This window comes from Globicephala melas, chromosome 3 (assembly GCF_963455315.2).
Source record: "Globicephala melas chromosome 3, mGloMel1.2, whole genome shotgun sequence".
In the NCBI taxonomy this organism is placed as follows: domain Eukaryota; kingdom Metazoa; phylum Chordata; class Mammalia; order Artiodactyla; family Delphinidae; genus Globicephala; species Globicephala melas.
The window spans coordinates 65,628,576-65,651,125 of record NC_083316.1 but is presented as its reverse complement, the minus strand read 5'-3'; the positions used below and the strand labels follow the sequence as shown (position 1 = coordinate 65,651,125).

Below are 22,550 nucleotides of genomic sequence, written 5' to 3'. Positions count from 1 at the left end.
AAATCTTAAAAGGTGGAAAAGGTTTAGGAGTGGAAGGAAAAAGATAAGGAAACACATTCCAGGCAGAAGAAGCTGCACGAGCAAAGGCTTGGAGACAAGAAATAGCAATGATATATGGAAATGAACAATTCACAGTTTCAGACTGACTGCTGACACTAACAAGAGCATTTGGGGGAGCAATAGCCATGTTGAAGGGATCTCAAGAAAGAACAGTAGAAGGGAAATTGGGACTTGGAGCATAGAAACTCCTTAAAGGATTTTTGCTCAGAGGAGCAAATAAATGGGGTTGGAAGTAGAGAAAAGTTAAAAGAGGCATTTCTTAAGGTGAAAGAAAGAACATGCAGGTCAATCAAAATTTTATGGGTCTTAATCTAAGAGCCATGGGGAAAGAGAATTTAAAAACAGGGAAGGCCTTCCTGGTGGTGCAGTGGTTGAGAGTTCACCTGCCGATGCAGGGGACACGAACCCGTGTCCCAGTCTGGGAAGATCCCACATGCCGTGGAGGGGCTAGGCCCGTGAGCCATGGCCGCTGAGCCTGCGCTCCACAACTGGAGAGGCCACAACAGTGAGAGGCCCACGTACCACCAAAAAAAAAAAAAAAAAGAGGGAGGAAAAAAAGGACAAAGACGAACACTAGGTAACAAAGAACTTCAACCTCAGTCTATGGAGACTAGTTGAGGATCAAAGAAAACGAGTTAAGTAAAACCATTGTCTTAATATATGTGAATATCATTGAATGAGGGAAAAAAAGGAAGTCAGATAAAAGGAAATAATCAACGCTATCAATACTAGACACAAAGTAAAAAGAGAAGAGGGAAAAAGGGGTCTGGTGGTATAAAAGTGATACCAATTTAATTTTAAAAACCATTAATTTAAAAAAACCTTTTATTGAGTGCCTAACATGCAAGTCAATCAGCCCTCCACCATTATCCCTCCCTTCAAAGAGTTTTTAATTTAGTGAAGAAAGCAAGCCAGGCACACAACAGGCAACCCTTACTGAGTGCTTAGTGTATGTCCAATACCTGGCTAGATGACTTACTTGTAATAACTCATTTAATCCTTACAATACTGGGGAAGCCTATGCATTCTCTCCACAAAAAAACATAAATACATACTATTTTTGCATACAATCCTACTGAACCCATGAAACCAAAGTTAAAAATACTCTTCTGGATGCAGGAGAGACAATAATTTTTGAAGAAGGAAATGATAGAGTCAGATTTCATTTTTAGTAAGTAAGAAGATGATCCAAGATAGTTTGAAATGAGAATCCACAGCAGAGCTATGGAAAGTAGACTTTTGAAACAGCAGTGTAAGATAGTACTTATATTAGTTCACTGGCAGTGAAACCAAGAGCAGGGAGTTTATGTGCTTAATGACCATATAGCTCAATTACCACCGCCCTAGAGATCTTGCCACACATCAGATTAACTTCGTTTGCTGTGATACATGAAAAACAAACTACACATTTATGTATGTTCAACCTTATCTATTGCTATTTGGGCTCCTCTATGGGTAACTTTAAAATAACTGACATTGTTCTTTCCTATTTTGAAGCTGAAGTACATAAGAGCCCATGGCCTAAAATTAATTCAAATCCATAAATATAGTACATCAATTGTGATCTCTAACAACTTCAGTTTCCTGGTGCACTTCAGGTATTACATAATACCCTAAGCGTTCCTAAAGATGAAGACAATCTTCACATGAAAGCAAAATGTCTGCAGACACAGTTACTACTTTAGAAGCCAAGCTTGATGAGTTGCACAACATAATTTCCATAACTAAGTCAAGGTTATTTAATTTGAATGGCAAGACTTGCAAGATATACTCTAAAGCAATCACAAGCCAGAGCATTATGGCTTGTTTTTTGATAGGAGGAGGGTACAGTACGTTTTTATACATTTCTTATTCCCCTCTTTCCCATGCCCATTAAATTTCTGGAAGGAACAGGCCATCTTTATTCCTCTGCTGCACTCTCATGATCCCATGAATAAAGCTCAGTTAAATATTTGCTAAATTTGTGTTTGGACCAACTCTTCACAATTCAATAGATTCAAAAGTAAAGTCAGTTATGGTTAAAAAAAAAAAAAGAAAAGAAAACGTGTTGGGCTGTGGCCAACGATGTAATCACAGGAGAAACCCAAATGTTCTAATCACTGTGTTGCCCTAAATATAGAAGGGTCTCATAGTTTGGCCAAGAACAGCACATAAATCAACACCTCATGTGAGTTTCCTTTCCTCTTTTTCTCTATCCCACTTTAAGTCAAAGCATTAAAAAACTGATAACATTTTAAAAAGAATCTCGGGGTGGGGGAGAATAAAGCCTTATCTAATGGGATTATTAAAATTAGAGAAAGCTAAAGAATAATACTACTGATTAAAAGAAAAAGTTGGCATGTTATTGATCTTGCAGCTGGACTCCTTCTCTGGAGTACCTAATCAACTACTGAACTCAGGAAACGCAGTTCCTTTCCATTTGTTACCACAGAAAGTTCTTTCCTGACCCCAACGGGCCTAGTACGTTTCAGCCCCAGATGGAACCCATTTACAAAACGCCAATGTTAGAGAAATGATCCAACACCTTCTCAACACAACCCACCGAATTCAAGTGTCCTCCTAATCCCACGACTTTACAGGGCATTTCAAAGGCGCTTTACATTCCAAAGAATCTCTCAGGTGCAAAGGGAGAAACTGAAAAGGGAGCCCAGGAGATGAACGCCCTGCGTGTAAGCCCAGGGGACCCAGGTGTTCTCGAAGAGTCCATAAACAGAAGGGCCAAAAGCTTACACATCGTATGGGGGGGAATCCAAGCAGGAATAAATTTGCGCGCTGCGGAGTTCTACGAAGCTAAAAAAGAAAAGAACTGGACTACCGAGGCAATCGCCACTTCCGGACCCTACCTGTCAGTAACTCCACTTCCGGTCTCCTCCAAAAGGCCCGCTCCACGGGCAGACATCCAGCAGCCAATGAGAGTGTCATTTACTTCCGCGGGGCTGAATGACGTCATTTACACCCCGCCCTTTCCTGTAGAGAGGAGCCTATCGTAGAGTCTGAGACGTGCGGCTCCGGAGGAGGTACCCTGACAGGCCCAACCAGACCGCGGAAGGAGCGAGAAAGGCAAGTCGGGTCTGCACGCCTCTTCCGCCCAGGGCCCGGAAGGGTGATGTGGCTGGGGTTTCGCCGGCCTCACTATGGTAAGAACCGGGGCTTCGGAGTCGCGGCTGAGCTTTGTGAAGGGGCTGCGGGCCCGCACAAGGGCTGGAGGGTTGGGCGGCGATCCCGGGTCCCCGGCTAGGGAACCCTGTCACTAACTTGATTTTCCCGGGCCTCGGAGGATGCACAGGCCCGGGAGCCATGTGGCTCCTCCACGTCCAACCAGGGAGAACCAGGGCCGGCAGCCCAAGAAAGACCCCGGGGCCGCGGAACCCCTCCTCACAAGCCGAGGCCACTTTCCTGACTTGTTTCGAAGAAGTTCGCTGGTTTGGTTTAACCCATCAGTTACTCAGACTCTTTGTGGTCATTTTGAGGCATTAGAGCTGCCCGGGTTTGCGCTTGTTATGTTGCGGCGCCTTATCTCTTTGCGGGCCTGATCCAGGTTTTTATTTCCCTGCTGTCGAATAAACCCCAGGTGCTACACCTTAATTTTCACATGTTGAATTAGTGGCCTTTTAGGTTCCTCCAACTCCATTCTCTCAACTTTAGAGATGCTGCTTTACTTTATGAGCTATATTTTAATGATTGGAGTTGTCTGCGGAGGTGGCTTCTCTTCTAGGAGCTTAATGTGCTTGGAGTGTGTCTGGCCTCGGGCCTTCCTCCCCTTCCACACATTAAGAAGGTTTTATGTGTTACTTCGTCTTATTGAAGATTCCTTTAATAGTTTGGGTCTTTTAGAAAAGCTTGAAATAAGTCACAAAAGTTCGCAAAATGCTTACGTCTCCAGGTTGAGAAAAATAAAGCCAGCATAGGCAGAGGACAGATGTAATAATCAGTAGTAATAGCAAAAAGCTCCCAAGCTATGTCTGCAGGCATTTCACCTTTGTTACGGTAAATGCCAACAGCCTCTACACCAGGCCTCGCGGTGAATGTATGAGGTCCATGTGCCAGATTTGCGTTTATGAGCATATTTATGGGGAAAAGACGCATGCCTTTTATTATGGTATCAAAAGCAACCATGACAAAAAAGCTCTTCTACAGTGAAAAGTTGCTGAGCTTGTGTTCCCAGAAGTTCCTGCAGAATCCCATACAGCACAAAACCCTTAGACATTTAATCGAAAACGCATTAATTGTTGTTTGCTTTATGCCAGCTACTTTGGGTATAGCTGGGGCATAAGTCACAGTGTCTTCCCAGGAGAAGTTTACCATTTATAGAGGAGATGGCAGTTTATTAGCGGGTTATTCCTTCCTTGGCCAGCTTCTTTCTCCACCTACCACATGATAGGACGGATACACTTGTGTCATGAGTGAGCGGTTATTTAACTTAGAAAATATGGTTCCTTTTTCAATTCAAAAAGAGTAAAAAGACTGTTACTCTTAATTCTTGCATATGCTCTTCGAGGCTGAAGTTGGGTTATTTTGCTCATAGAACAGTCAGAGATAGATTATTCTTTTCATCACCTTACTGTCTTATGTACTATCTAGAAGCAAGACATACTGTGTTTAAGATTATTAGTATTTGAATTATCTGGCCATACTTGTTTTTTCAAAGTAACTATAATAGCTCTCGTTTATTAGCACTTGCTATGTGCCAGGCTGCATTTGAAAAATCAGTTTATAAGCATTGTCTTATTTCAGGCTCGAAACTGAATATATGTTTGCAGGCAATGGAAGTCAGGCACAAGGAGACTGACGTGCTTGGGGGTTATACACCTAGTAGGTAGTGAAGCCAGAACTCAAACTTATTTTAATGTCCAGATGCCAGAAGTCCTCATGCTGTTGTTAATAAAAACAACATAACTGAGGATAAAATATGTCGTAATGATTTGTTGCTCTCAAATATAACATGTCAATCAGACATGGGGGAAAATAGAAACAACTGCCCGGTGGTTAATTTTTCATTCCTGCCCTGTTCCTGTAAGCTTAAGTTGTCCACATGTCAGAAAATGTACATTGTAGTTGGAAGAGCTACACAATGAGGTTTCTTTTTGAGTTTGTACCTACACTTGGTATATTTGTGAGGTAGCCCCGTGATAATGACTTAAATCTGAATTACTGCATTTTAATGAATCCATTTTTTAAAATGCATTTGCAGACCATAAAATGTTTATCAGCAATAATAATTTACAACTATCAAAGCATAAACAGTCTGATAATTATATCATTTATGAATTAATACTTTTAATTTCGTCTCTTCCCAAGAGGCCTTCCCTGTACCTTCTGTTTACTTCTACTGCTTTTAGGTATCTATTTGGACATCTGTACTCCACGTATATACCCCCAGTGTTTCTCTTGCATAGAAAACAGCAGTAAGGTGTTGCCTTACTGCTCCCTTCTCTAGGCAGAGCTCTTAAAGTAGAAACTACGTCTTTTAATCTCTACATCACAGTGTCAGAGTTGGTACTCAAATGAATAAGAGGCTGGGGATACAAAGTCATGTAAAACGTGCTCATTGTCTTCAAGGATTTTACAGTACAGTGGGGGAGAGTATTAAATAAGTAAATTTTATGTTAGCTGCTAGGATGTAGAGAGACTACATGTGTGGTGGAAAGAACATGGGCTTTAGACTGAGCCAAACAGGGTTAGAATCATTCCCAGTGCCCAGCCTTTGCTTGATCAACCTGAGGAAGTTTGTCTTCATTTCTTCCTCTGTTGATGTGTTACGTAACTTACAGATATATTCGTTTAATGCTCATAAACCCTGCAAAGTAGGATCTATTGCCCCCATTTTATAGTTAAATCAAATATCAGAGAAAGGGTGTGAGATAGTTTCCCTCATCTTGTAGCTGAGATACATAGGAAATATGTTAGAAACAGAGGAAAGAGTAATTGTGGTTCAGAACTGCTGGGGAGACATCCCCAAAGAGGTAACACTCTGACCTGTATATTAAGGAGTGAGTAGGGATTAGGGAAGGAATCATTAGCTAGAGCTGGGAAAGCATTTTCTATCCTTCAGACAGATAAAGGAAATGGTAGTTATGGACACAAAGTGCATGAAGTTGAATAGTTGCTTGGGGACTGGCAGGAATAGAAGTTAAGCAGTGAAATGATGAGAGATGAGACAAGAAAGATTGGGGCCAGATATTGAAGTCATTTCAAGGCCTTTATATTTTGATGATGTTTGTGTACCTGATGAAGACTTTGAGCAGGGAAAAGAATGGTGTGCATTTTGGAAAACCAACTGGTAACAATGTGCAGGGTCTATTTACATAGAAGATTAAAATCTGGAAGACTAGTTTAGAAACAAATACAGTGATAGTAGATGATTGAATGCCTTAACTCTTGACAATAGTAGTTAGGTTTGAAAGATAAAGATAAATAAAATCATTTTGATGGTGCTTAGTAAGGAGTGGTGAAGCACAACTCCAGTTTAGATAATTGTTTGGATTGCAAGGAAATATTGATTAAGCACCTACTCTGCCATGTGTTTTACATACAGAGCTTTATTGAAAACTTGCATTATTGGCCACAGTGTCCACATGAAGAAAAAGGCGCAGAATGATTTTAGTGTCTTGCCCAAAACCATACTGCTGATAAATAGTGAAGCTCAAATTTAAACTTCACAGCTCTGTTTGTCACCAAATCTTGAGCCCTTTTTATTATACAACAATGCTGATAATTCCACAGGAAATTCAAGAGGAAAAGCAGCGTTTGTATGCCTCAGTGGTTGCGGGTGGAGGGAGTTTGTTAAGATGATAATTCTGTAGCTACTATTGCTTTTGCACCATCAATACAAATGGCATCACAGTAGAAAGGCAGGTATTTTCTTAGCATTATAAAAGTAGTTTTGACTGCATAAACCCATGAAAACATTCCATAAACTACACTTTGAAAACTACTACCTCAGGCTAATTAGGTAGGTATCTGAAGTAGATTCTGGTCTTCTGTAGCATAGTGACTTGTAACCTTGACTGCAAGTAAAAACTCCCAGGGAACTTTGAGAAACTATATGCCCACCCAATTCAGTCCAAATTTCTGGGCATTGATTGTTTTTAAAAGCTCTAGGTGATTCTAATGAGTAGCCAGTACCCTGACTCGATATTTTTGCAGGTTTTTCCATTTTGTCATTCTTTCTTTCTGACTCCATGATCAGAGTACTTTTTTCATAGCAGAATTTGCACTTTTCCTTCAGAATAGTTTCTCTTATCAATCATTTATCAAGGACATGTGAAGCATTTACATCTTCATCTTCTTAAGTCTATTAATCATAGTTATATGTATGCTTTCTCTTGTTAATACCTGTGACACTCTTGTTGCTTCATATTTAGATGTGAGGTGTCCATAAAATAGCTCAAATTAAGCAGCACAAATATAGCAAATGCACTCTAGGTACCATGACAATGAGATGAAAATAGGCACAAATGACCACGGATGTTGCCAGTGGAGAACAGAGTTGAGGTGCAAAAGAAAATGTTATTATTTCTGTGTGTTATTAGAAATCTTTTCAGTCACCTGTGGTCACTTATCTTGGGCACACGGGGTGTTGGGTGTCTTTGCACATTCACATATTACCTTACATTTGTCCCTGTATTTCCACGTTCTCCATTTTAAGAGATAATAGTGGTGCATATGAATTTACAAGTAGAAACTAGTTGGGAAATGCTGACCTGACCTAGATTTGTAAATGATAAAATGCTGACCCACATTTCCAGTGCTGTATAATTTCTATCACAATTAGGTCAGGAATGTCATTTCTGGGTTTCCTTCCACCTCCAGAAAGGGATCAATGACTTTAGTTTTGTGTAAAAACAGTAGGTTTTTAAAAAAGTAAAATTGTTAGTGTCTGGAGTTTTAAAAAATTTTGGTATTCAGTTAAACTGGAAGAATTAGTTAATATGTCAGTAAAAATGTATTTCCCACATAGTCAACATTTGAAGCTCCCAGACATATGCATAAAAGCAGGCCTTAATCAATACATTGGTTAAATAATTTGTGTTGCTAATCCTAAAAATAAGTAAATAAGCTCCGTGAAGCTCAAGTGATCCAGGACTAATGAATATACTGGAGGCTTAGTCGAAGTCTTTTCTGCAGATTAACTACAGTTAGCAACCAGTAATTTAGCCTCTTGGGCAGAGCACTGTTTAGCATATCAATATGTGTATTTCTTCTGTTTTTCTCAGTGTTTCCTTCTTTGTTATGTTCTGTTGCTTGGATCTTTTCCCTGTTTTTTCCTCTATTCCTAATGTTTTGGGTGTTCTTTTACTTAGACGCATTTTTATTTATACAGCTAAAAACAAAACTCTGTATTGAATTCTTGCCCTTATATCCATACTTAATATAGTTTTAACGTTCAGGAATGACTCTGAAAATAAGAAATTATATCTTTATAGATAAAATGATAGAAATTGAATCTGAAATAAATATTCTTAACTTTTCAAATTGACTTGAGAATAGAGAATTTTAAAGAGATGTGTCAACACTAGAGGTTATTTCATGTTTGGAAACTAAGCTTTGCATTGACCAGTCTCTATCTTTCATTGATGAACAGTTTGATCTAGTGGTGACCAACTGAAAGTCTGAATTATTTTTATTTCAGTGGCCTAACAAATTGCGATTTACTTCAGATTGATTATACAAAATGACTAAGTCATTAAGTGTATTTCCTCTGGTTTGGATAAGTTAGTTTAGTACAATGATTTGAAGCATATCAGAAGCTCTAATCAGCTAGGAGTAGTATGATGGGTCTGGAATATGGAGGGATAGTAAAAGGGGCCTTTGGAGAAAAAAAAGTTTGGGATTTTCATTGCCAGTTAGGGTCAGGGCAGGGCTCCTGTATTCCAGGACCCCAAAGGTTACCATTCTGATCGTATTTGAGGATGTGCTCCAGATGTTGCTACAGGCAACCCTGAGTCTAGGGAATGTTATTGGATACCTTTTTATAAAAAGGAAATGTAGGTGTGGTAGACAATGCCCCTCTCCCCAACCCCGTTTAAAAAAAAAAAAAAAAAACTGTGAATATGTTATCTTACTTGACACAAGGGACTTTGCATATGTGATTAAGTTAAGAATTTTGGAATGGGAAGATTATCTTGAATTATGGGGAGACAGGGCAGTTTATTCACAAGGATCCTTGTAAGAGGGAGGCGGGACAGTCATAACAAAAGTTGTCAAGGTAAGAGTGATCAGGAAGTCATAAAGCTAAGGAATCAGGCAGCCTTTAGAAGCTGGAAAAGGCAAGAAAAGAGATTCTTCCCTACAGCCTCCAGAAGAAACAAGTTGTCTTGTGTTTTATAACTCCTTAGTTCCAATGTGTGTTATTTAATGTTTAATAGTTAGCTAAATTTATTAAACTGAATAGCGTGCCATTGTATACTCCCTGGCATTGTCACAGGGCATTGTCACAGGGTGTACTCGATGAAAATTAGGTAAACCTTAGGTTTGAGAACTATTTGAGGTCCAAGAATTTTCTGCCAGCCAGCTTGCCTACTCAGGCATCCAGAACTCTTGAGGATGTCTCTCTTACAAATTAAGTGGACTCAGAAAAACACACACTGTCCCATATGCAGGCACCTCGAGGCTGGCTGCTCAATTGAACTTTCTCCGAATTCCAGTTAGTGATAAAAGATTTGGATGCTGAGGAGAAATTCTCTCAGACCTTTATTTTACCCTACAGCCCGGTCCTTTACCATAAACATAAATATATTTGCTTCTTCATTCTGAATTTTCCAAAATATCATTGATAAGTAAATATAAATACAAAGCAATGTGTGGCGGTTTCTCTTAAATAAAGAAAACATAGCATGCATTTTTAATTTGTAATCTAAGTGTGCTTTTGAATTTGTTAAAATGTTCTCTTGTATTTGTTAAAATGCTCATTATTTGCAATTGTTGTCAAGTTCCTGTTATTTCAGCATTTTTCAGTGACTACTGTGCACTATTTTGTTTAATAGGCACAGGGGACTGATAAGAACCTCAGTAAAACAGAGGAGACAATTACACTACAATTTGGTGGGTGGCAGGTATGTGTGTAACACATAGGTGTACAAAGATCCAGACTCTGCTTGGTGTGGAGAGTAGGGACAAGGAACACTTTTCAGAAGAGATGACTCTTGAGTTGAGACCAGAAGGTTGAAAAAAATAGATAGCATGTACAGAAACACAGAGTACCTTGAAAAAGGTTGCATGATTTGAAGGATCTGAGAAAAAAACATAGTAAATGAATTTTACTTCCCTTATCACCTTTGTTTTAATCATCTTTCCCTCTATATTGTGATCGAATATGTTTGCTTGCTTCTTAGCTTCCTCCCTTCCCTTTAATAACATTTTCATATTGAAAATCTCAATTATTTTTCTAAAGAACAGTAACATCTGTTTCCTTTAACTCTGAGACTAAAATTTTATCAGTTGGCAACAGATGCTAAGCATTAAGAGGAATGCTTAGGTAGGCTAAGCAGTGGTAGGCTAATGTCCGTGAGTTTGAAACACTCTTGACCAGAGACTGAGTATAAAAGACTGTACCACCTAAGATTATTTGTTTAAATTTAAGGGTCTATAAACCCCAGGAACAAAGTTGTATGTATCATATAGTGCATACTTGTAAATGGTTTTCAGTTGTAAACGGTTTCACACACAGATAGATGTATATATACATACCCCACTTCTTTAATAATAGTATGTTTTTAAGTGCCTCTTAAAAATCTTTTATTTTGAAAAAATTCAAACATACAAAGGAAGAAAGAAGAGTGTAACTAAGTCTCAGATACTTAGCGTTTCATCATCAGCCCCACGCCTCCCACCATACACACTGGATTATTTAGAAACCAATCCCAGACATTTCATTTAAGCATGTTTCTTTAACAAGACATTCAAGGAATAAAAAAAGTATACGTTGCAAAATCATGAATTTAGATACTCCATTAGGAAGATGATAAACCTACTTTGCAAATTTCTTTTCCAACCACTTAACTAAGTGAATCCTTTGCTTAAAACAATAAGTCTGCTCATTCCCTGAACTTGCTAATTCCTGATTCTGTGTGGACGTTTTCCATGCTTTTGTCTCCTCTGGAGCCTGCTCTCTATTCTTTGCCATGTGATTGAGCCCTTTAAGGCTTGACTTAGTTCCTGCCTTCTCCTTGAAGATTCTCCTGACTTTTCTTCGGGAAAATGGCCGTTTTTTCTTTCTTTTTCTTTTTTTGTGAGCATTGCTGAGTTATCATTTACATATGCTATGAGTTGCTATTGAGTTTTTAAAGTTTAATATTCTAACTCAATTATAACTGCTGTGTGCTACAGTTGTCCCATGTATAAAAGAAGGATATTAATAACAACTGCCTCAAATATGAGGATAAATAGGATAACCAAAAAAAAGAATTCCGTGAATATCAGTTATTTTTGTTGTCAGCTATAAACTGAAAAGAAGGAATCATGCTATGTCCTTTTTTTAAATTTAATATTTATTTTATATTGGGGTACAGTTGATTTACAATGTTGTGTTAGTTTCAGGTGTACAGCAAAGTGATTCAGTTATACATGTACATATATCCATTCTTCTCAGATTCTTTTCCCATATAGATTATTACAGAATATTGAGTAGAGTTCCTAGTGCTTTACAGTAGGTCTTTCTTAATTATCTATTTTATACATAGTAGTGTGTATATATTAATCCCCAACTCCTAATTTATCCCTCCCCCCGACCTCTCCCCTTTAGTAACCATAAGTTTGTTTTCAAAGTCTGTGAGTCTGTTTCTGTTTTGTAAATAAGTTCATTTGTATCATCTTTTTAGATTCCATGTATAAGTGATATTATAATATTTTTGTTTCTCTGTCTGAATTACTTCACTTAGTATGATAATCTCTAGGCCCATCTATGTTGCTGCAAATGGCATTATTTCATTCTTTTTTTATGGCTGAGTAATATTCCATTATATCTATGTACCACATCTTCTTTATCCATTCTTCTGTTGGTGGATGTTTACGTTGGGAGATTAATCCCTTGTCAGTCACTTGGTTTGCAAATATTTTCTGCCATTCTGTGGGTTGTCTTTTCGTTTTGTTTATGGTTTCCTTTGCTGTGCAAAACCTTTTAAGTTTAATTAGGTCCCGTTTGCTTATTTTTGTATTTATTTGCATTACTCTAGGAGTTGGATCCAAAAAGATATTGCTGTGATTTATGTCAGAGTGTTTTGCGTATGTTTTCCTCTAAGACTTTATAGTGTCTGGGCTTACCTTTAGGTCTTTAATCCATTTTGAGTTTATTTTTGTGTATGGTGTTAGGGAATGTTCTAATTTCATTCTTTTACATGTAGTTGTCCAGTTTTCCCAGCACCACTTATTGAAGAGACTGTCTTTTCTCCATTGTGTATTCTTGCCTCCTTTGTCATAGATTAGGTGACCATAGGTGCATGAGTTTATCTCTGGGCTTTCTATCCTGTTCCATTAATCTATATTTCTGTTTTTGTGCCAGTACCATACTGTTTTGTTGACTAGCTTTGTAGTAGAGTGAAGTTATTCCTCCAGCTCTGTTTCTTTCTCAAGATTGCTTTGAATATTCAGGGTCACAGCCACTCCCTGCCTCCCCAGGAGACCCTCCAATCCCCATAAGTAGGTCTGACCCAGGCTCCTACGGAGTCACTGCTTTGTCCAGGGTCTCAGTGCACGTGAAACCTTGTGTTTGCCCTCCAAGAGTCGAGTCCTGTCCCCCAGTCCTGTGGAGCTCCTACATTAAAGCCGCACTGGCCTTCAGAGCCAAGTGCTCTGGAGGCTGCTCTTCCCACTGCCAGACCCCTAGGCTGGGGAGCCTGACGTGGGGCTCAGAACTCTCACTCCTGTGGGAGAACCTCTGCAATATAAGTATTTTCCTATTTGTGGGTCACCCACCTGCCAAAAGCACCTCTCCTACTGTCTCGTTGTGGCTTCTTCATCTTTGAATATAGAATATCTTTTTTGGTAGATTGGAGTATTTTCTGTCGATGGTTGTTCAGCAGTTTGTTGCGATTTTGGTGTTTTCGTGAGAGTACATGAGCTCAAGTCCTTCTACTCTGCCATCTTGTCTCCTGTCTTGCTATGTACTTTTTTTAATCCAGTGTCTACCCTCATGCTCCAGACAAAGTAGATATCAAATACATGTTTAGTTATGTTGGCTAGGAGGAAACCTGTGCTTTATATTTCATTAGATTATTATCAAATACTATTCATCGACGAATTCATATACATGTTCAAAATATGACCTTTAAAAATAAGCACTGTGAGATACTATGATTTCTCTCTAGAGTTGATCACCATTTCTTTTATTGATTTATTTCAAGTTTAAAAATATATATTACTTGCTTTCACAGATGCAAGGTTAAAATCCAGTTCAATTAAGAACAAGACATATTAAACTTTATCCTTATTATATCCATGAAGAAATGATTTTCACAGAGAACAGCTATTAAAATAGTAATTACAAATCAATTTTACCTTGTTCAGACCATAATCGTAACACTTAGAAAATTGAGAAATCCAGAAAAGTTGATAATTAGGTTGAAAACCTTCCAGTGATAATCACTTCATTGTCTTCTCTTTGCATAAAGGTTTACATAGCTACAGATATACCGATTGTGAAATTATGTTTTTCCATCACTTAGCATTGTACAGAAGCATTTTTTGGTTCTTAAAATATTGGCAAATAACATGTATAATTTTTTTAATGTTTTGAATAGTTAGTAAATAAAAATCATTAAATGTGTAAAAGGTTAAAAAATATTATGACAGTTTCTGATAGCTAATTCTTTTTTTAGGATCTCTTGGCTATTCTTGCTTACTTATTTTTCCATATGAATTTCAGTATCAGTTGTCAATTTCAACAAAAGTAACTTGTTGCAGTTGGGTTCATTTTAAATTTATAGATTAGCTTTACAGTATTGCCTTTCAATATAAGAACCTGGCATACACTCCATTCTACTATTGTATGCTTCAGTATGTTTTAAGGCTTTGTCAATTGGTCTTTGATGCCAATATTACAGATTTCTTGTTAAGATTATTCCTATATATTTTAGCGTTTTGTTCTAATTGCTGTTATATATGGAGTCCTTTTTTTCCATTTTGTTTCTCAACTGGTTGATATTGTAATTTTGATGATTGTTGATTTAAGTATTTTAAATATGTGCCTAGCCACCTTACTCAGTTTTAATTCTGTTATGGTCTGTAATCATTTTTCACTAGATTCTTTTTGGCTTTTCAGGTAACGCTTTATATTTGCAAGTAACAATTTCACCTTAAAATAGTTTTTTTATAACTCTTATTTTTTGTCTAACTCCTGACTTTACAAGAAATACTTTTTTTTTAATTGAAGCATAGTTGATTTACAGTATTCTGTTAGTTTCTGGTGTTCAGCAAAGTGATTCAGATATATTTTTTTCAGATTCTTTTCCATTACAGGTTATTACAAGATATTGAATATAGTTCCCTTTGCTATACAATAAACCCTTATCGCTTATGTCTTTTATGTATAATAGTTTACATCTGCTAATCCCATACTCCTAATTTATCCCTCCCCATGTCCCTTTGCCCTTTGGTAACCATAAGTTTGTTTTCTGTGTCTCTGAGTCTATCTCTGTTTTGTATATAGATTCATTTGTATTATGTTTTAGATTCCACATATAAGTGATGTCATATGATATTTGTCTTTAACTTACTTCACTTAGTGTGATATTCTCTAGGTTCATCCATGTTGCTGCAAATGGCAGTATTTCATTCTTTTTGTGACTGAGTGATATTCCATTGTGTGTGTGTGTGTATGTGTGTATGTATGACATCTTCTTAAACCAATCCACTGTTGTTGGGCACTTGACTAGTTTTCATTGCTTGGCTATTGTAAATAGTGCTGCTATGAACACTGGGGTGCATCTATCTTTTCAAATTGGAGTTTCCATCTTTTCCAGATATATGCCTAGGGGTGGGATTGCTGGATCATATGATAGCTCTATTTTTCCTTTTTTAAGGAACCTCCATACTGTTTTCCATAGTGGCTGCACCAATTTACATTCCCACAAACAGAATAGGAGGGTTCCCTTTTCTCCACACCCTCTCCAGCATTTGTTATTTGTAGACTTTTTGATGACAGCCATTCTGATGGGTGTGAGGTGATATCTCATTGTGGTTTGGATTTGCATTTTTCTAATTAGTGATGTTGAGCATTTTTTCATATGCCTATTGGCCATCTGAATGTCTTCTTTGGAGAGATGTCTATTTAGTTTTAGGTCTTCTGCTCATTTTTTGATTGGGTTGTTTTTTTCATATTGAGTTGTATGAGCTGTTTGTGTATTTTGGATATTATCCCCTTGTAGGTCTCATCCATTGCAAATATTTTCTCCTATTCCATAAGTGGTCTTTTCATTTTGTTGATGGTTTCCTTGTCTGTGTAATAACTTTTAAGTTTGATTAGGTCCCATTTGTTTGTTTCGCTTTTATTTCTTTTGCCGTGGGAAACTGATATAAAAAAAAATATTGCTACAATTTATATCTGAGAATGTTTTGCCAATGTTTTCTTCTTGGAGTTATGGTGTCATGTCTTGTATTTAGGTCTTTAATCCATTTGGAGTTTGTATGTGGTGTGAGGGAACATTCTAGTTTCATTGATTTATGTGTAGCTGTCTGGCTTTCCCAACAACACTTATTGAAGAGACTGTCTTTTCTCCATTATATATTCTTGCTTCCTTTGTTCTGGATTAATTGACCGTAGGTGTGTGGTTTTATTTGTGGGCTCTCTGTTCTATCCATTGATCTGTATGTTTGTTTTTGTGCCAGTACCATGCTGTTTTGATTACTGTAGCTTTGTGTACTATTGTCTGAAGTCTGGAAGTGTTATGTCTCCAGTTTTGTCCTTTTTCCTCAGTATTGCTTTGGCAATTCTGGGAATTATGTGGTTCTACGTAAATTTTAGGGTTATTTGTTCTAGTTCTGTGAAAAATGTCATGGGTGTTTTGATAGGGATTGCATTAAATTTGTAGATTGCTTTGGGTAGTATGGCCATTTTAACAATGTTAATTCTTCCAGTCCAAGAGCATGGGACATCTTTCCATTTCTTTGAGTTTTCTTCATCAGTGTTTTATAGTTTTCGGCATATAGGTCTTTCACCTCCTTGGATAAATTTATTTTTAGGGTTTTCTTTTTTTTTTTTCTTTTTGAGATGATTTTAAACGAGATTGTTCTTTTACTTTCTCTTTCTGATAGTTCATTGTTAGTGTAAAGAAAAGCAACGAAGAGAAAAAAAAGCAACGGCTTTCTGTATATTAATCTTGTATCCTGCTACCTTGCTGAATTCATTTATTCTGCTTTTTTTTTTTTGCGGTATGCGGGCCTCTCACTGTTGTGGCCTCTCCCATTGCGGAGCACAGGCTCCGGACGTGCACGCTCAGCAGCTATGGCTTACAGGCCTAGCCACTTCGCGGTATGTGGGATCTTCCCGGACCGGGGCACAAACCTGTGTCGCAGACCTGCATTGGCAGGCGGACTCTCAACTACTGCACCACCAGGGAAGCCTCATTTATTCTGCTAATTTTTGTGTGGAGACTTTAGGGTTCTCTGAATAGAGAATCATATCATCTGCAAACAGAGACAGTTTTACTCTTCCTTTTCAATTTGGATACCTTTTCTTTTCCTTGTCTGATTGCTGTGGCTAAGATTTTCAGTACTGTGCTGAATAGAATTGGTGAGAGTGTGCACCCTTGTCTTGTTCCTGAATTTAGTGGGAAGGCTTTTAGCTTTTCAGGGTTGAGTATTGTTGGCTGTGGGTTTGTCATAAATGGCTTTTATTGTGTTGAGATATGTTTCATCTGTATCTACTTTCACAAGAGTTTTTATTATGAATGGATGTTGAATTTTGTTTGCTTTTTCTATATGTATTGAGATGATCATGTGATTTTTATTCATCCATTTGCTAATATGGTATATCACATTGAGTGATTTGTGGATATTGATAAATACTTGCATCCTTGCGATAAATCCCCCTTGATCATGGTGTATGATCCTTTTAATGTATTGTTGGATTCGGTTTGCTAACATTTTGAGTATTTCTGTATCTATATTCATCAAAGGTATTGGCCTATAGTTTTCTGTTTTTGTAGTGTCTTTGGCTTTGGTAACAAGGTGATAGTGGCTTCATAGAATGAATTTGGTAGAGTTCCCTCCTCTTCAACCTTTTGGACCAGTTTGAGAAGGATAGGTTTAAGTTCTTTCTAGGTTAGGTAGAAATTCCTAGTGAAGCCATCCAGTCCTGGACTCTTGTTTGCAGGGAGTATTTTCTTACAGGTTCTATTTCACTTTGATCATTCTGTTAAAATTATGTTTCTTCTTGACTCAATTTTGGCAGGCTGTGTGTTTCTAGAAACTAGTCCATTTCTTCTGGGTTGTCCAATTTCTTGGCATATAATTGTTCATAGTATTCTCTTATGATTTTTTATATTTCTGTGGTATCAATTGTTATTTCTCTTTTTTCATTTCTTATTTTGTTTATTTGGGCCCACTCTTTTCTTCTTGGTGAGCCTGGCTAGAGTTTGTAGATTTTGTTTATCTTTTCGGAAAACCAGCTCTTCGTTTTACTGATCTTTTCTGTTAGTTTGGGTTTTTTTTAATCTTTATTTCTTCTCTCATCTTTATTTCCTTCCTTCTGCTAACTTTGGGTTTTGTTTGTTCTTTTCTAATTCCTTTAGGTAGTAGGTTAGGTTGTTTATTTGAGATTTTTCTTGTTTCTTGAGGAAGACCTGTACTGCTATGAACTTCTTCTTAGAACCACTTTTGCTGCATCCCATAGATTGTGTAAGGTTATGTTTTTATTGTCATTTGTCTCAAGGTATTTTCTGATTTTTTTTCTTTTACTTCATCCTTTACCCATTGGTTTTTTTAGTAGCATGTTGTTTAGTCTCCATATGTTTGTTCTTTTCCCATTTTTCTTCCTGTGGTTGATGTCTAGTTTCATACCATTGTGGTCAGAAAAGATACTTAAAATAATTACTACGCTCTTAAATTTGTTGAGGCTTGTTTTGTGACCCAGTATGTGGTCTATCCTAGAGAATGTTCCATGTACGCTTGAAAAAAAATGTGTATTCTGGTTTTCTGGGATGTAGTGTCTTGTAGATGTCAATTAAGTCCAACTGGTCTATTGTGTCATTTAGGACATCTGTTTTCTTACTGATTTTCTGTCTGGAAGATCTGTCCATTGATGTCAGTGGGATATTAAAGTCTCCTACTATTATTGTATTTCTGCCAGTTTCTCTCTCTATGTCTGTTAGTGTTCTATTGATATATATTTAGGTGCTTATACTGGGTGCATATATGTTAATGAGTGTAATATCCTCTAATTGTATTGATCCCTTTATCATTGTCTAATGTCCTTCTTTTTCTTTATGGACTTTAAGTCTACTTTGTCTGATATGATTATTGCTACCACCACTTTACTGTCATTTCCATTTGCCTGAAATATTTTTTTCCATCTCCTCACTTTCAGTCTATGTGTCACCTTAGCCCTGAAGTGAGTCTCTTGTAGGTAGCATATTATAGGTTCTTATTTTTTATCTAATCTGCCACTCTGTGTCTTTTGATCAAGTCATTTAGTCTATTGACATTTAAAGTAGTTATTGATGGGTATGTGCTTATTGCCAGTTAATTTTGTACTTTGTTAGTTTCTTCTTCTTTTCCCTTTTGTGGTTTGATGGTTTTCTTTCATATTATGCTTGAGTTCCTTTCTTTTTGAATCTATCGTATGTTTTTTATTTTGTGGTTAACTGGGTTTTCAAGTATGTTGACCATAACTATCTCTACTTGCTTTTACAATTTTTGTTGTTGTTGTTTTTGTTTTTGTCTTTGCTGCATCGCATCTTCATTGCCGCACATGGGCTTTCTCTAGTTGCTGTGAGCAGGGGCTACTCTTTGTTGCGGTGTATGGGCTTCTCATTGCGGTGGATTCTCTTTTTACGGAGCACAGCCTCTAGGTGTGTGGGCTTTGGTAGTTGTGGCATGTAGGCTCAGTAGTTGTGCCTCGCGGGCTCTAGAGCGCAGGCTGAGTAGTTATGGCACACAGACTTAGTTGCTCCGCAGCATGTAGGATCTTCCTGGATCAGGGATTAAACCTGTGTCCCCTGCGTTGGCAGGTGGATTCTTAACCACTTTGCCACCAGGGAAGTCCCTTCTTGTTTTTAATCAATGTAATGTCTTATTTAAATGATCTTCAATCCTTTTATATATTTGCCTTTCCTATTGTAATTTTCACTTTCATATAAATTCTTGCTCCTTTTCTCTTTTGAGGAGACCTTAGGGTAGGTTTAGTATTGCTGTATTCTTTTAGTTCTAACTTGTCTGAGAAATTCTTCATCTCTCCTTCTATTCTAAATGATATTCTTGCTGGGTAAAGTATGTTGCAGGTTTTTCCCTTTCAGGACTTTGAGTATATCATGCCACTTCCTTCTGGTTTGCAATTTTCTGCAGAGAATTCATCCAGCTGATAGCCTGATAGGGATTCCCTTGTATATAGCTCTTTGTTTTTCTCTTGCTGCCTTTAGAGTTCTCTCTTTGTTTTTGACTTTTGCCATTTTAATTATGATATGTCTTGGGATAGGTCTGTTTGGATTCATCTTTTGGGGGACCTTCTGTGCTTCCTGTACCTGGATATCTATTTCTTTCTTTTGGCTTGGGAAATTTTTAGCCCTAATTTCCTCAAATAAATTTTCAATCCCCTTTTACCTCTCTTCTTCTGAGACCACTGGAATGTGAACATTGGTATGGTTAATGTTATACCAGAAATCTTGTAAGTTGTTTTCATTTTTTAATTTTGTTTTTCTTTAGCTGTTCTGATTGATTTCCATCGTTCTGTTCTCCAGATCACTTATTTGTTCTTAAGTGTTATTTAGTTTGCTGTTGATTGCTCTAGATTGGTTGTTATCTCAGCACTTGAGTTGTCTAATTTTGATTGCTTCATCTTAGTAGTTTCTAGTTCCTTGTTACAGTGATTTGCATTTCTATTGATAATCTTAATTCCTTTAGCATTTTCCTTATCTTCTTTTTGAACTCAGGGTCTAGGAGACTGGTGAGGTCTGCTTCATTTCTTTTAGGGGATGTCTGTCATTCTTTTAATTGGGAGTAGCTCCTCTCCTTTTTCATTTTGCTTAACTTCTTCTGTCTGAGTTTAGGAGAAACGTTTTCTACTGTGGTCTTGAGGGGGTGTTTTCAACGTGGGAGCATCATGTGTACTCTGTGTGAGTCCAGTATTTTTGGTGTGAGGGCTGGTTTTGGTATGAATGCCAGCCACCTCTTCTCCCCAGAGTCTGCTGGCTGTTATCCCCTTGATGGGGATGTGATAGGTGTTTTTGGTGTCCAGGGCCGGCACTGGGTGCTCCGTGGCCTGTTGGAGTCAGGGCCTCCTCCCCAGTTGTTGGAGTAGAAGCCCTGAGGGTTGGATTTGATGAGGCTCCATTGCCCTTGAGTGCGTGCCCTGTCCCAAAGGAGGTGACCGCTGAAGCAGGTGAGGCTCATGTGGTCACGGTGAACCTATGTGCCTCCCATGCAGTCCAAAGTTGCTTCCCTTTTTCCATTGTGTTCGCCCTAGATGTAGTGCTAGGCAGTGATACGGAGTAGGCTGGCGCTGGGGGCCAGGGTGCTGTGGCTGCATGAATCGAGATGGTTGGGCTGCTGCCTGGGACCTTGACTGCCTCTGTGGCAGGCCTCTCCCAGGACCTGTCCACCCCAGATCCAACTCCAAGCAGAGGTGTGGGGTGGGCAGAACTGGAGCACTGAGTACTCCTCCCTAGAGGCTTTGTACCAGATACATGCCTTTCTGTGCTCCACCAGGTGCTGCTGACAAAGCCCAGACCCACCCCCTCTCCCCCCACCCCCACCTTAGGAGTGCTGACATCGGAACAGTGCCTCTGTTGTTAGACCTGGACCACACCCCAGACCCTCAGGACTAGCTCCTTGCAGCTAAATGGAGTCTTTCCCTAGGGTTTGTCTGCCAAGATTCACTGCTTAGCTGCTGTAGGTATTTGTAGCCCCACCAGATTCACACTTTGATTGGGAAGTGTGGTGAGGTACAGGTGCCAGCACCAGTCTCCCTTCACCGTGACTGTTAGCAAGCCAGTCTGCGCACACTCCTCTCAAGTAAAGTCCAGGCTTCTCTAGCCCCTCTGTCTGTCCCAGCAGGCAAGGGGGTTCCCTAAGCCTGCCTGTGTGGACCTTTTCTCCTTTACACATCCCCCCCAGAGGCTCAGGTCCCATCCTGATGCCTTTTTTCTTTTCCTGTCCTACCTGCTTACATGGAGGTCTTTCGTGCAGCTTTGGTTATATAGGAGATCTTCTGCCCATTTCCTATTGGTTTTCTGTGAGAATTGTTCCACATGTAGATGTATTTTCGATGTGTTTGTTGGGGGAGGTGAGCTTCACATCCTCCTACTCTGCCATCGTGATCCCCCTCGGGAAGTACTTCTGAATTTACTAAATAAGCATATTGCTGGCTACTGTGTGAGACTGATATATTTTAGCTACCTGTATATAATGGAAATGTTATTCTTTCTTATACGTACAGTAGTATTCCTGCACTTTTTAAAAATTGTTTTATTTTATTCAATCATCTCTTATTGGGCTCCCACTGTGCAGCTGGCACATAGGTGCTGGAGATTCAGAGTTGATAGACAATGTCCACTCTTCAGGGATGAGTATTGTGATAAACATGTAACAGTTTTCTTCAGGAACAGAATCCTGTATTAAATTTTATTTTAATGACTTTTAAAAAATCAGCAGTGAATGAGCAAGTGCTTTTCTTTCACCAAAATCTAATAGGCTAGTAGTATTAGTCAACAAATGGAACATGATTACTTAAATTTAAAGCATTCTTATTCTAAAAGAATTTCAGAATTGAAAGAAACTTGAGCCAGCATTGAGTCTGTCTCCCCATTCTCCACCCAGTTTTACTGATGTGAAACAGAGATTTAGAGAAGCCAATATTCAACTGAGGTCATATAACCAGCTTACTTGCAGAGCTTGGAGACCCCATGTCCTGCCTAGTAGTCTGGGATCCTAGAATATCTCTATTAATTATTGGTTAAGCTTTGGTGAGCTGTTTTGGATTCATGACATTTTTGGTAGTGTTTTTAAGTTCTTGAATTTAGAATTTTTGTTGCATCTTCTGAATTCCTTAGCCCAAAGAATGGAGAGGAAAGTATGCTCTCAAAATACCTTGTGATTTTGCTTTTAAAGTGTTCTCAGACACATCTGTTTGCCTTGTTGAAGAAAAAAGTATGATTCTTAATATGAATTTGACATTTTTTACCTGTGCAGTTTATCTTCTAACATTAATTTTTCTTTTTCTCTTTTTAGTCTGCCATTTTCAATTTTCAGAGTCTGTTGACTGTAATCTTGCTGCTTATATGTACCTGTGCTTATATCCGATCCTTGGCACCCAGCCTCCTGGACAGGAATAAAACTGGGTA

General features: G+C 38.3%; 2 protein-coding genes across 7 annotated transcripts in view; one reads left to right on the top strand and one right to left on the bottom strand.

The window, feature by feature from the left end:
* The window catches only part of XRCC4 (X-ray repair cross complementing 4), a 372,319-nt gene extending 369,317 nt beyond the window's left edge, over window positions 1-3,002 (bottom strand). For 2 of the 6 annotated variants that reach the window (XM_070045162.1, XM_030847081.2), the window contains exon 1: window positions 2,791-2,910. The gene's annotated coding sequence lies outside the window, so the exon portion shown is untranslated. The other 4 variants (XM_030847096.2, XM_060295978.2, XM_060295977.2 and 1 more) reach the window with 4 other exon arrangements.
* Window positions 3,003-3,072: 70 nt separating this feature from the next.
* Window positions 3,073-22,550, top strand: part of TMEM167A (transmembrane protein 167A) — a 33,682-nt gene continuing 14,204 nt past the window's right edge. Inside the window, exons 1-2 of the mRNA XM_030847066.2 lie at window positions 3,073-3,197; window positions 22,438-22,547. Of these exons, the coding sequence (XP_030702926.1) occupies window positions 3,195-3,197; window positions 22,438-22,547 (113 nt within the window). The 5' untranslated portion in view covers window positions 3,073-3,194. The remainder of the gene's footprint in view (window positions 3,198-22,437; window positions 22,548-22,550) is intronic.